General features: G+C 34.3%; 1 protein-coding gene across 2 annotated transcripts in view; it reads left to right on the forward strand.

Annotated features, from left to right (window-relative positions):
* Positions 1 to 12,197, forward strand: part of Emcn (endomucin) — a 106,025-nt gene that overhangs the window by 76,327 nt on the left and 17,501 nt on the right. For both annotated transcript variants that reach the window (XM_078021876.1, XM_005325748.5), the window contains 5 exons: positions 4,573 to 4,644; positions 4,896 to 4,949; positions 6,508 to 6,603; positions 10,126 to 10,150; positions 11,331 to 11,392. In XM_078021876.1, coding sequence (XP_077878002.1) covers positions 4,573 to 4,644; positions 4,896 to 4,949; positions 6,508 to 6,603; positions 10,126 to 10,150; positions 11,331 to 11,392 — 309 coding nt within the window. The remainder of the gene's footprint in view (positions 1 to 4,572; positions 4,645 to 4,895; positions 4,950 to 6,507; positions 6,604 to 10,125; positions 10,151 to 11,330; positions 11,393 to 12,197) is intronic.

Consider the following 12,197-nt stretch of genomic DNA (forward strand, 5'->3'; position numbering starts at 1 on the left):
GCTACTCAACTCCTGGTGAGGGCAGCCTCTGCAATGTCACATTGTTCTCAAGTATGGTTTCACAGTATTTCTGCACACAGCTTTCCACACAATCCCTGCCAATACATTAAGGTTGGCACTCAAAATGAACATGCTGTGCCATTCTGTGTCCAAAATCACATGCCTCAAGGAACAGTGTACAATGACTCTTAGAATGATTCTTTGGCTTGATAAGATACTCAGATCAAAATGGTGTTCGCTAATAAATCAACTTCTAGCATCTAGAACAGGATCTAGCACATAGAAGTTTCTCAACCAATGTTAATAAAATAAATAATAACTAAACTTGAGAGCTTGCTTAAGCATTTTGCATATATTACCTTTTTATTTTTATAATTCTTTTTTAAGGCATGTTCCTCTTTGTCTTCATTTTATTGGTGAGAAAAAAAACTGTAGATGTTATTAAATATATATATATTTGTACACATATATTTATGTATATACATATGTACATGTGCAGCTACACATGTAAGTTTAAATGTATGTATCTGAATAAGTGATCTGCATATTTGGGGCTCAAATCTTATTCTCTGAATGTATGGTCATATTCTTGACCAGATCTGACTTCAAATATTTACAGAGAAGGACTTAAGCCCCAAACTACCAAGTCCCATTAGCCAAAAAAAAAAAAAAAAGAAAAGAAAAGAAAAAGAAAGGAAGAAAGAATGAATGAAATATTCAAGATTACTTGACTATAAACAACAGAAATTTGACTTAAGTTAAATAAAGATTTTTTTAAATTAAAAGGCAGCTAGAAGGCTCACAAAAGAAGTATAGAAGCCAGATAATTTCAAGGATTTAGTATTCCCATAGATAGTTCTGTCAGAGTTTTACCTTGGGAATAACTCAGAATCTCTATACTCAAATTCTTAGGAGAGGAATTTAGTCATATGGCAACCTGAGGTCAGAATAAGAAGGGGCATCTCTTATGATGATATAAAAAGAGGAAAAGGTGCTTCCCCAGAGGAAAAGTTAGGTTCTTCAAAGAGTGGAAAAAAATAAAAGGTTGTAAAAGGCAACATCCACATCTTCTGATTCCACTTGAAAATTCTTGAGATTCCATTTCTGCCCCCAATAGACAGTGATTTTTTTAAACAGATGCAAATGGAGCCTGCTTTAGTTTGAGTCATCAGAGAAGCAGAGTTCAAGATGCAATTAAATGCACAAGGATTTTATTGGAGAAAATGTGTGTGAGAGAAAATGGCAAGGACACCAAGTGAGGCTGCAGAGCTATCAGACAGGGATGCAAGTCTGACATGGAGGGGAGGGAAGGAAGCTGGGTGGAAGCTTTTGAGGTTGCATGCTCTAAAGAAGGTTCAGGAAGGTCTCCAGGGAATCCTCCATCCCAAGTCCTGTCTTCTAGGAAGTGTTCTTGCCAGAGCCACTCATTGACATGGCACCAGCACAAACACAGGGAAGGATTTGTAGAGAGCACATGAAGACACTTAGTCACTTACACCTGTAGTTGGAGTTTTGTGAGGCACATTCTCGAGGTAACCACAGGTGTTCCCAGGACATCAATAAATTTTCCTGTTCTTAAAACTCTCAATGATTTATCATGTAATTGGTTTATAGCAAGGACCAAACATATATCACTGGGAGACACAGATGGGGTAAATTTGGATACATGCTATTTTAACATATTTGGGGGATTCTACCTCAGGTGCTTGCTCCAAATCTGACCTGAACTTTGCAAACTGGATTTAAATTGTGATTCAATATATCCCTAATTCAGTAATCACCACACCGTCACCAAGTCAGATTCTAATTGCAAACCTATGTCATCTAAGAGTTTTTCCAATTCCTAACTAGAGCAAAGAAACTTCTGAAAACATGGAAATGTCTGAAAAGTCTAGCTCACATATTTTTAGACTTAGAATTTTGAGAAAATGAGACAAACTGACTTGGTTCAACTTTCAAGGGGCACAATAATATATTATTATAATATCATAAAGTAGTATATATTAACATATATAATTATAATTTTTATATATATATATATATATATATATATATATATATACTGTCATGTTAGGTAACATGTGCATATTAGTATCAATTACTCTTCTAGGCAGTTTTAATTTATTTTTACTCATTTAATCTTTGAAGCAAGAACATTATGTAAAAGTAGGACAATCCTCATTTATTTTTGTGGAAAAACAGATTTCAAAAGGTCAAGTAACTTGCCCAGGTTTCCATAGGAAGTAAGTTCTGCAATCAGATTTGAACCTATGGAATCTGTCTTCTGAATCCTATTCTTAACTGCTTCTCCTGTACCTTCCCTGACAGTGATATTTGGGTAGGAATGTTTTAACAAAATGCATGGAGGTCATCAGAACACAGCACGAATCCCTCTGAGTCACAGAAAGAATGACTTTAGGCTCAAAATTTGTGAATTTACCAAGAACCACAATGTCAACGATATAATCCTGCTGAAGATAGGATTTCTCAAATTGTGGATCACTAATAGAAGTTAGGATCAATACTTTTAAAAACGAAATAAGAATTACAGGTAACAGAGATAAATTGCATGTATGTGTGTGTACATGGGCATGTGAGTATTAGATTCAAAAATGATGTTATTTTTAAATTTTTATGGGTTCTTTTTAGCTATACATAACATTAGGACTTATTTTGACATAATTATAAAAGCATGGAACACAATTTGCTCTAATTCGATCCCCAGTATTTTCCCTTTTTCTTATATCCTGTTCCCTTCCCTCTACTCTACTGATCTTTCAGAAATGATTTACAAACTGAGGGTTACAGCTAAATGAAAAAATATTTTTTATTTTTTAATTTCCATTTCAGAAGCCACTGAATCCTTCCAATAAGAAAGCGAGCTCTTCTGCTTGCCTGTGGTTATTAGCAATAACCATGGCTCTGGACAACCTGCATGCTTTAGGTGGGAAAGCTTGGGCTTCATCTGAAACAGTCAGGTTATACTGTCTGGGGCTGCCACTTAGCCTGCCTATGAGAAGGTAATAGAATAGGCTATGGAGTCTTAGAAATTAACCCTTGGGAAATTCCAGGAGGATTAAGACCATTGGTTATTTAATCAGCCATCTTGTCTTCTACCAAGATAACCGAAAGGGTAGTGCTCACTAAAGCACTCGACACTGGAAAAAAGCAACTAAAAGTACCAAGGTTTCATAGAGTTCCCACTCTTTTATTTGACATTCCTTTTTCTGCCTGCTTAGTGCACCAGCCTGACATTTTTCTTTTGTTCTTATGGGCATATATCTAGCTTCCTCCCACAGATCTCTTACATGGCAAGAACGGTACAGACTCTAAACATTATTCTTCCCCCACAGATGTCAAAAATGCATGAGCATGCAGTGCGTGCTGGGCTGTGGGTGGCAAAGAAGGAAAGAGCCAAGGAAGGCAATCTTAGAAATATCAATTTCTTTGATATAATTATCCAATGGCTTCAATACTCCTAAGGGGCCATAATAATAAATGATGCCTCTTAGCCCTCAGCCACATGCTACTGCATGCCTGCTACTATCAGAGCTCTGTGGGGAGTGTGGGAGAATTGTGGCCTTTGCATTCCAGGAACTTGCATCTTAGTGGAAGACAAGGCAAACAGGTATAATAAAAAGAGAGTGCTTCATACCACAAATGACAAGGAATTTTCAAAAAATTTTCTAAATGCAAATTACATTTTATTCTTTTTTTAAGCATTTTTATTTTTTTTTAATTTTTTATTCTAATTTGATATATATGACAGCAGAATGCATTTCAATTCATATTATACATATAGAGCAAATTTTTTCATATCTCTGGTTATATATAAAGTACATTCTTAATACACAAAAATAAATGATATAAGCTCGTAAAACATTTAATTATTTACATTTCCTTTAAACTTACTGAGACACAGATTTTTGAATAATACTTTTTAAATAATTTATGGTTAGTCCTTCCGACTGAAGATGTCAAATGTTAAGCAAATGAAGAATAATGACAATAAAATCTTAATAACATTTTCCATGGGTACGAAAAAAGAGTATCAACAGCAGTGGGAATAGGCTTCTTTGATTTTACCCCATCTTTCTAACCTAAGCCTCATTTACACATTTTTCTTCAGCTTTTGAGAAATACTATAAAGCCTGAAGTACTGTGCATTTGTGTCCATTTTAAGCATATGTGATGGAGAAAAATCTCTGTCTTCAAAAATGAAAGTATATGAAATTTATATAGTGTTCTTGCATAGATTTCCATCTCACAAGAATCTCATATAGTAAGCTATACAATCTCTAGCTTACAGTGAGAAACTTACTCAAGTTTTCTTGGTCCGTTCTTAAAGATATGATACCTATATTATATGATTTTAAGTTAAATCATCTTTCCAGCAGGAATAGATAAATGGTTTAGTGTTACAATGTATGCATGGTATTATTCAGCAATAAGTTGTTTTTTCAGAACTTCAAAAATACAGTTTGAATCTTCAAAGAAATGCAACATGAAGACTTACTATTATATTCTAACTCTGGATTTGTAATTTTTCTATAATTTATATTCATGAAACAGATACATCACCTTCTAAAACCACTACAGTATCCTCAACATTAATAACATCTCCAAGATACATCTCCCCACAAGGTATGATTTCTGTGTGTCTGAGTGGAATATTGGCCTGCTTGACCCTTCCTCACCAACAAAATCCTACCAATCTTGGTTCTCAAAGCAAAGCTCTTTCAAAATGAGAATTTTTTTTTTTTTGCACTTGAAGCATGACATCTATCAATCATAGCTGTTTTCCTTAAATGTGGGTGGAGGGAGGATTATGAAGATTGGCACACATTAACCAAAGGTGAATTGTCTTTTTTTCTTTTTTTTTCTTAAAATAATAGGAACTGAGGATGAAAAATATGCAAACCCTTCACCAACCAGTTCTTCTTATTCCAGTGAGTAACATACATATCTCCATTCAGGGCAGTTGATATACAGAATGTTCAAATAAGAGCAATAAAGGGAAGGGATTAGATTATGACTTTTTTCCCCTCAACTTTATTGAACTTTAGCTGCCTGCTTTGAGAATTACCCACAAATCTGATCTTAGTTAGCCGACTTTGGAAATATTTTTCTTATCTTAGTGCTAAGGAGTTAACCATCAAGGGCCAAAGATGACTATGGAACTAGTTTCAGACAAGCCAAAATGCACAGGAAGAGATCCCAGTACAAAGTTATTGTGGTCAAACCATCAGGTTGTGTACCTTGGATATATTCCATATTCATTTCCAATTAAATATTTTAAATAAATAAAGTAAGTTACCTCAATAGAACTTTATGTTTAAAAAAGACCTTTCAGACACATTCCATTTTAACTAAAATGTATGTATATATTTAGAGTACATATTAGAGTAAATGTATCTAGGACTAAATACAGAATACTTAATAATTTTCTCAGAAATTTAGCTTAAGATAAATATACACGAAGCTGGAATCATAAAATTTTATCTTAGGTTTGAGTAAAGCCATTTCACTAAGTAAGTCAGTAGAGAAATTACAGAGCTGCTGATTCACAGACTCTTTATTTGGGAAAGCAATAATAACCTCACTTAAAGTCTATTAAGAAATCAAAAGAATGTTCTTAAAACAAATATTTAATCATGACAGTGGAAGTGTAAAGTATCCTATAAATTAGTTGGAGAACTATTCTCACCCTTTAATAAATATATGAAGATCACATACACAAGCAGATGGGAAGACCTAACTAAAGAGTAGCTCAACTCCTCATTCTCTTGTTGTATTCCTATGAAGTGTGTTTCATTTCACCACTATTCTGTTAATGTGGGAAATGACTATCAGAAAAGAAGGTAGATAATTCTATAAAATCAAAAGCACTCTTAAAAAAAAAACAGGAAAAACACACCCTAGGTCACCTTAGCAACATCACGCCCCCAAACAAATACACACTCAGGCATCTCTCTTGAATCATGTTTTGCAGTTTTTAAGAATCACACCCAATGTGATATCTACTTGTATTATTTTATGCCTTTACTGGTTTCAGGAAAATACTATTAAAAGGGTCAATGTGAGTTTTTCAGTAAGACTAGCACAGCCCCAAGTAAACTATATATATTTTTCCAAGTAACTTTGATATAAAGTGCTTAGGAATATAATGAGTGAATGTCATTTGAACTATAATCTAGAGGACATTTTCTGCCTCTCCAGTCCTCCATCTCTTTATTCCCCCAGTCACCAGGAAGATGAGGAATTCAACTCTCTTAGGTTTGCAAGTTTGTTTCAGAAGGGCTACAAGACTGACATCAAGTGGATGTGTCAGAAATGACAACTGGAACAAAAACCCAGAAAGCAGATAAATCCTCTTTGTCTGAAATGTAATATTTTTAACAGAATTAAGTTTAAAGGAGAAATCATGCATGCTCTTGCTCAGTTAGTAATCTATCTATGTGAAATCCAGAAGCCACTCTAATTTACAATGTCTCCAACACTTTTCAGGTATTATTTTGCCAGTGGTCATTGCTTTGATTGTTCTAACACTTGCAGTATTTGTTCTGGTGGGTTTGTATCGAATGTTCTGGAAGACAGACCCAGGTATGTAACTGTGTTTTGTTTTATTTTGTTTGCCTGAAAGGATGATGAATAATTGCTTAGTCTAAAATTGAACTTAAATTCTTAAAAGTTGAGAGTCTCACAGATAGAGATAAAACATTGCTTGATCACAAAAATAGAGGGTAAGATGCAGAAAAATTCCATTGAATGCCAGTGGCTTTAAGGAATGGGGATTAACTTCTGTTGGTGGATATTAAATATGGAAAAATTCTGGTAACGAAATAGCCTAATTTTTGTGAATGGTCCAGGGAACATGGGGGTAAAGAGGGCACAGAGTGGCATATCTGGTTTATAATGAAGTTTTTTCTTTTTTCCATTTGAACATAACAGACAATAAAGGGAGTCTTGCTAAGTTTAGGAGCCCACAATCTTAAGAACAGTGTTTTGTGACTTTAGTCCTTGGAGACTCAGCTTCCTTCCAATGAAGGTGTGTCTACCTTAACTCTGTTTTGTTTCTTGTTTAAATAAACTTTCTATTTTAGAATAGATTTAACTTACAGATAACTTGCAAAGATGAGGAGTCCCCATATATCTCACATCTAACTTCCCTTATTATTATGTCAGTAGAGTGTATTTGTCACAATTAATGAACCAGTACTTAGAAATTATTGTCAACTAAATTCTTTACCAAATTTGTATTTCTTTCCATTTTTTTATTCAGTTGTTTTTCTGTTTCAAGGACTTTGGCTATTTTTTTTCCTTCAACATCTTCTAAATTTCCTTTGGCTCCCATGGCTCAACTGTCCCCTAGGTCACCTTAACTCCATCGATCTTCCTGTTCCCAACTGATGGTATTGTGCAGTGTCATGAATGCGTGTCACAACCACACTGTTCCTTATACTGAAATGTCTAGCCCACCTCTTAGCTTTTATGATATACTTCCAATTTACCCTGTGGGGTCCAGATCAAATGAAAAGTTACTTATCTTTTTATAGCATACCATCACAGAGTGAATTGTCCCCTTAATTTTAATTCTACAATGTTGATGATATCATTCATCGTACTATGGCATAGTACTTTCTATGTCTTCTTTCTATGCCTCCTCTCCTGTGAGTCAGATGATCCCTCCAAGTCACAAATCTCATTTTCCGCATTACACTATAATATATACAGACCCTCATTACATACTTTTGAGTTAAATTTTTAAATCTTCAGTAAAATAGAGTCTTGCCTTTACCCACTTTGATTCAAAATGTTTCACTAACAAAATTCTACCAAAGTCCCAGAAATGGTTAAAATGTAAAAAGCACTAATTTTTTATAGAGTATATGAACTGCACTATTCTTTGCTGACTTCGTGGACAGAGTGCCCTCAGGACACTAATGAATGCAATACAGGGGAGCCACTGAGTGTACATCTCACAGGCCATTAATGAATGATCATGACAGCGCAGGAAAGTTAGGAGACCAAGACTGCAATGTTCAGTTTAGCTCTTGGTGGAAAATAAGAAAACAAATCAATGCTTTATCATTTGGGAGTGAGTGAATAAACTTCTTAGTAATCTCTGAAATATGTTTTCTTACTCCAATTTCCAGAGGGAAGATAGCTTTTTTATATGCAGGCTTAATTTTTCCAAATTTTTAAACCACCAATACCCAATTTTTATGTTAAATCAGCCTAAATTTGAAGCCCATGAGTGTAGATTATGAGAGTTATCCAATCCCAAAAAACCAAATGCCAAATATTTTCTTTGATATAAGGAATTTGATTCATAGTGGGATAGGGAGAGGGAGCATGAGAGGAATAGACGAACTCTAGATAGGGCAGAGGAGTTGGAGGGGATGGGAGGGGGCATGGGGTAATTAATGATGGTGGAATGTGATGATCATTATTATCCAAAGTACAGGTATGAAGACACAAATTGGTGTGAGTATACTATGTATACAACCAGAGATATGAAAAATTGTGCACTATATATGTAATAAGAATTGTAATACATTCCACTGTCATATATAAATTTTTTTTAAAAAGAAATACCTTATATTTTAAAATTGCTTGAATGTTATTTGAAAAGTTGAAGTTTTATATTAAAGAGAACTCTGAATATATAAAATTCGCTCCATTATGAAGAGTTATTTTGAAGACATATAATTTCTCTGAAATGAAGTTCAGCAATTATATAATTAGCCAAATCTGTTGGGTTACTGTTAACTTTGTTTTCCAAACAGAATTCACAGCATTGTTATCATTAAATTAGCACCATTAAACACCCGCAGTTAATCGCTCTTCAAGTATGTGGGTGAGACTTCATTAAGTTCAGAAAATTAGTAAACCTACTCCGCTCTCTGGAAGACAACATGAATCAGAGTTCAGCATGAAATTAGATTTATCTGGATAATGTTGAAAATGGCTGAGCTTTAACCCAAGTAAGCAGGTGCAAATGCAAAAAGCTGTCTGTTAATGTGCATCTCTCTGTCAATGAACCCATTATTATAGTTCTCCAAGAAAAAAAATATTAGAATGGGCATACAAAAATTATCAGCTCATTTTGAAATGGGCTATGAGACCACAGGTGATACTGTCTATGACACAGGAGTTTAAAAATGTTGTTAAAGCCCTTCTGAAGGAAAGAAGTCGAGGTTAGATGGCACTGGTGAGGAGTAAGCAGTGCCATGGATTAGATAGTAGGGATTAAGAATTATGGTTAGGTGTTGCAGGCAAAATGTTAGTGGAAGTTAAACTCTTTATAAAAGAATAATGATCAAAATGGATGGCATTATATTCAAAGAGCATATTCCAATGACAAGAGCTGAATTAGACCTAAAAGGAAGTTCAAGAGACAGGAGGTGAGTAGAAAGGAATACAATCAGGAGCATGATAAGGAGCATTGAAACAATCATATTAAATAGCCCAATGCAAATGTTGATCCCCACACCCACGCCAGAATGGGGCATCATTGTACAGAAGGGCTCATTCCAAATTATCACTCTGAACCAAAAAGGTGTTTCCTCCCAGAGAAGTGGCTTGGCAGAGTGTACAAATAGTCCATTGCTGTTAGTAGCCTCGGTGACATTTTGCAGGGCACTTTAGAAAAATTAAATGAGAGGTCCTAAGATGCAATTAGAAACAAAACTTACATTGTATCTCACCAGGAATGCAGTGATTTGTGTCCCAAGAAAGAGCAGCATATCAAAGAAAGTAAAAAATTCAATTCTCTGGTATAAAAAGGTAATTTAGTACTTGGAGGAGAAGTTTCTTAAAGATATTAAAATAAAATGAAAATTTTCTAGAGTGGGTTGTATAGTAATGGACAGTATTCTGCAAAATAATATGAAACTAATATTAAAATCAGCCCAGAACTAAGTTGAGTGGAATTGTTCTAATTAGGATAATCCCAAGAGTGTCAGGATAAATATAAACCACACCCAAACAAATGTCTGTGAGGCAATAAAAAAAAATTAAAAGCTGGCTTTAGAAAGAGAGTTGGAACAGAAAGCAGTAGGGGTCTCAGACTTTTGGTAGTTAAGCTCTTTGAAACTCTAATACAATTGTCTTCTCTCCTAGGGACACCAGAAAATGGGAATGATCAGTAAGTAAGGCCAGATTGCTTTTTTCCCCCCTAGAAGCTCTGCCCCTACCATTTACATAGTGAAAATGCCAGATCCTCTACTTATTTTTTGTGTTGTTTTCTTAAAAAAAAAAAAATGAGAAGACACTGTATACCAAATATAGGGTTCAACTACTTGTCATTTATATTTAAATGGCTTTATTTAACAGAAAAATTCCCAAAACTAAAATAGAAGTTTGCTCTTATGTGTGCATAAAGTGGGCAAATAAAAAATAAAAAGACAAAAAATAGAAAATATAACCCTGAAGAAAAATAGCATAGAAAACATACCTAGAGTTTTAAGATTGGTTTTCCCAGGGAAATTCCCTTCCTCTTTATCACAGTTAGGAACAAATTGTGCCTCTATCTTGAGCCATCTCTGAGTGACTTCCTCTTAGCAGTAGATGATTATCCTACTTTGGCTGCATTAAAACAAATGAAGACATTATCAGAAATCCAGGCAATTGTTACAGCCCATCTGAGGTACAGAGACATGATAAATCTGATGAATCCTTGTCAGGTTGAAAAGGAATTCTGTGGTTTTCTTTGTTGACCTGCAATTGTAGCTTGCATTTATATAAGTGTTTTTTTGTTTCACTGGGGTGTGAATGCTACGAATAATATCGCTTGGTCCCCTACCCATCTGAATTAGAAGTGGAGCTTCTTCAGATGTTTAGAGAAGGAACTAAGGTTTGAAACTGTTTGGAATCTGGGAAGCAATAAGTGGGAACTCTTGGTTGAAATAGGCGGTTCAATCTACACTGCAATACCTCAGGACCTCATGAAAAGAACATCCCCAGAACTCAGCAACAGCCCATAAGGTTTTGGAAACATGTCTTCATTTCGTATTTTCCCTCTCATATTCAGAGCTGGAGATGTGAGCAATGGACAGGTGCTCAATGTCATCCATATTAACGTTTAATTGAGCCAATGAGCATCACTGTAACAGAGTGATGGGGATTTACAAGCTTGATTACAGAACTGGACAATGCTAAAGAATGCATATGTATTTGTATGTGAAAAAAAATAATTTTGCTGTAGAACTGCATGATGATATTTCATGTGTCTTTTCTTCATGTTGTGTGTGCCAAATTTACTTCTTTGCACAGATACACAATGCTCATGACTGTTATACTAACTTAATGTTTTCTGTTTTAAATAGACCTCAGTCTGATAAAGAGAGTGTGAAGCTGCTCACTGTTAAGACAATTTCTAATGAGTCTGGTAAGTTCCCAGTGAGATGAAAAACTAGTTATTTTGAAATCTAACTATAACCTTGGATTTGTTCATAAGAAACAAGAAGAAATAGTCAATAATATCAATAAATATAAATTTCTTGTATGAAGGAAAGATATTCTAGAAATGTCATTTTCATAAGGTTGTTGGACTATCCAGTTACTAGAGCTTGCTTTTTAAAGATGCCCATCTATTAATGGGTGGTGACGCAACATACTTCCTATTCTGTAGAAATGGCAAAAAGAATATTAAGCTTTTTGGTAGGTTTTTTATTAAAATGGTTGTTTTGTTTTATTTTTTGGTAATGGCTGCCTGTAGTCAATTGGAAACAGCATAAATTAACCAATTAAAATATAAATCATGTTCCATATCATTACATATAATTTTAATTGAGCTTCCCAATAAAGACAAAGCACAATTTCTCATTGATAAAAATCAGTTTCCTTTCTAATTTCTTCGTTACATAAATTTGATTTGAAATATAGCAGTTCCTTTCAAAATATAGGTAAGATTCACATATGTGATATTTGTATCAAGAACAAATAAAAAAGAAGATGCTAGTTAGCTCTTAAAAATAAAAATGCACAAATTTCTTCTTGTTCAGAGTAGACCAGATGTTAAGTAACTAAAAGCACAAAAGAGATAAAGTAACAGCAATTTTATAAGTTTTACAAAATAATCCAAATAGCTCCAATTTAAATAACATTATATTAATATATCTACCGTATTCAGTCCTTCAAATTTTATTTCTAACAAATAGTCCCAGAATACATGTTATACAAAGTGATAGCTA

This window comes from Ictidomys tridecemlineatus, chromosome 9 (assembly GCF_052094955.1).
Source record: "Ictidomys tridecemlineatus isolate mIctTri1 chromosome 9, mIctTri1.hap1, whole genome shotgun sequence".
NCBI lineage: Eukaryota > Metazoa > Chordata > Mammalia > Rodentia > Sciuridae > Ictidomys > Ictidomys tridecemlineatus.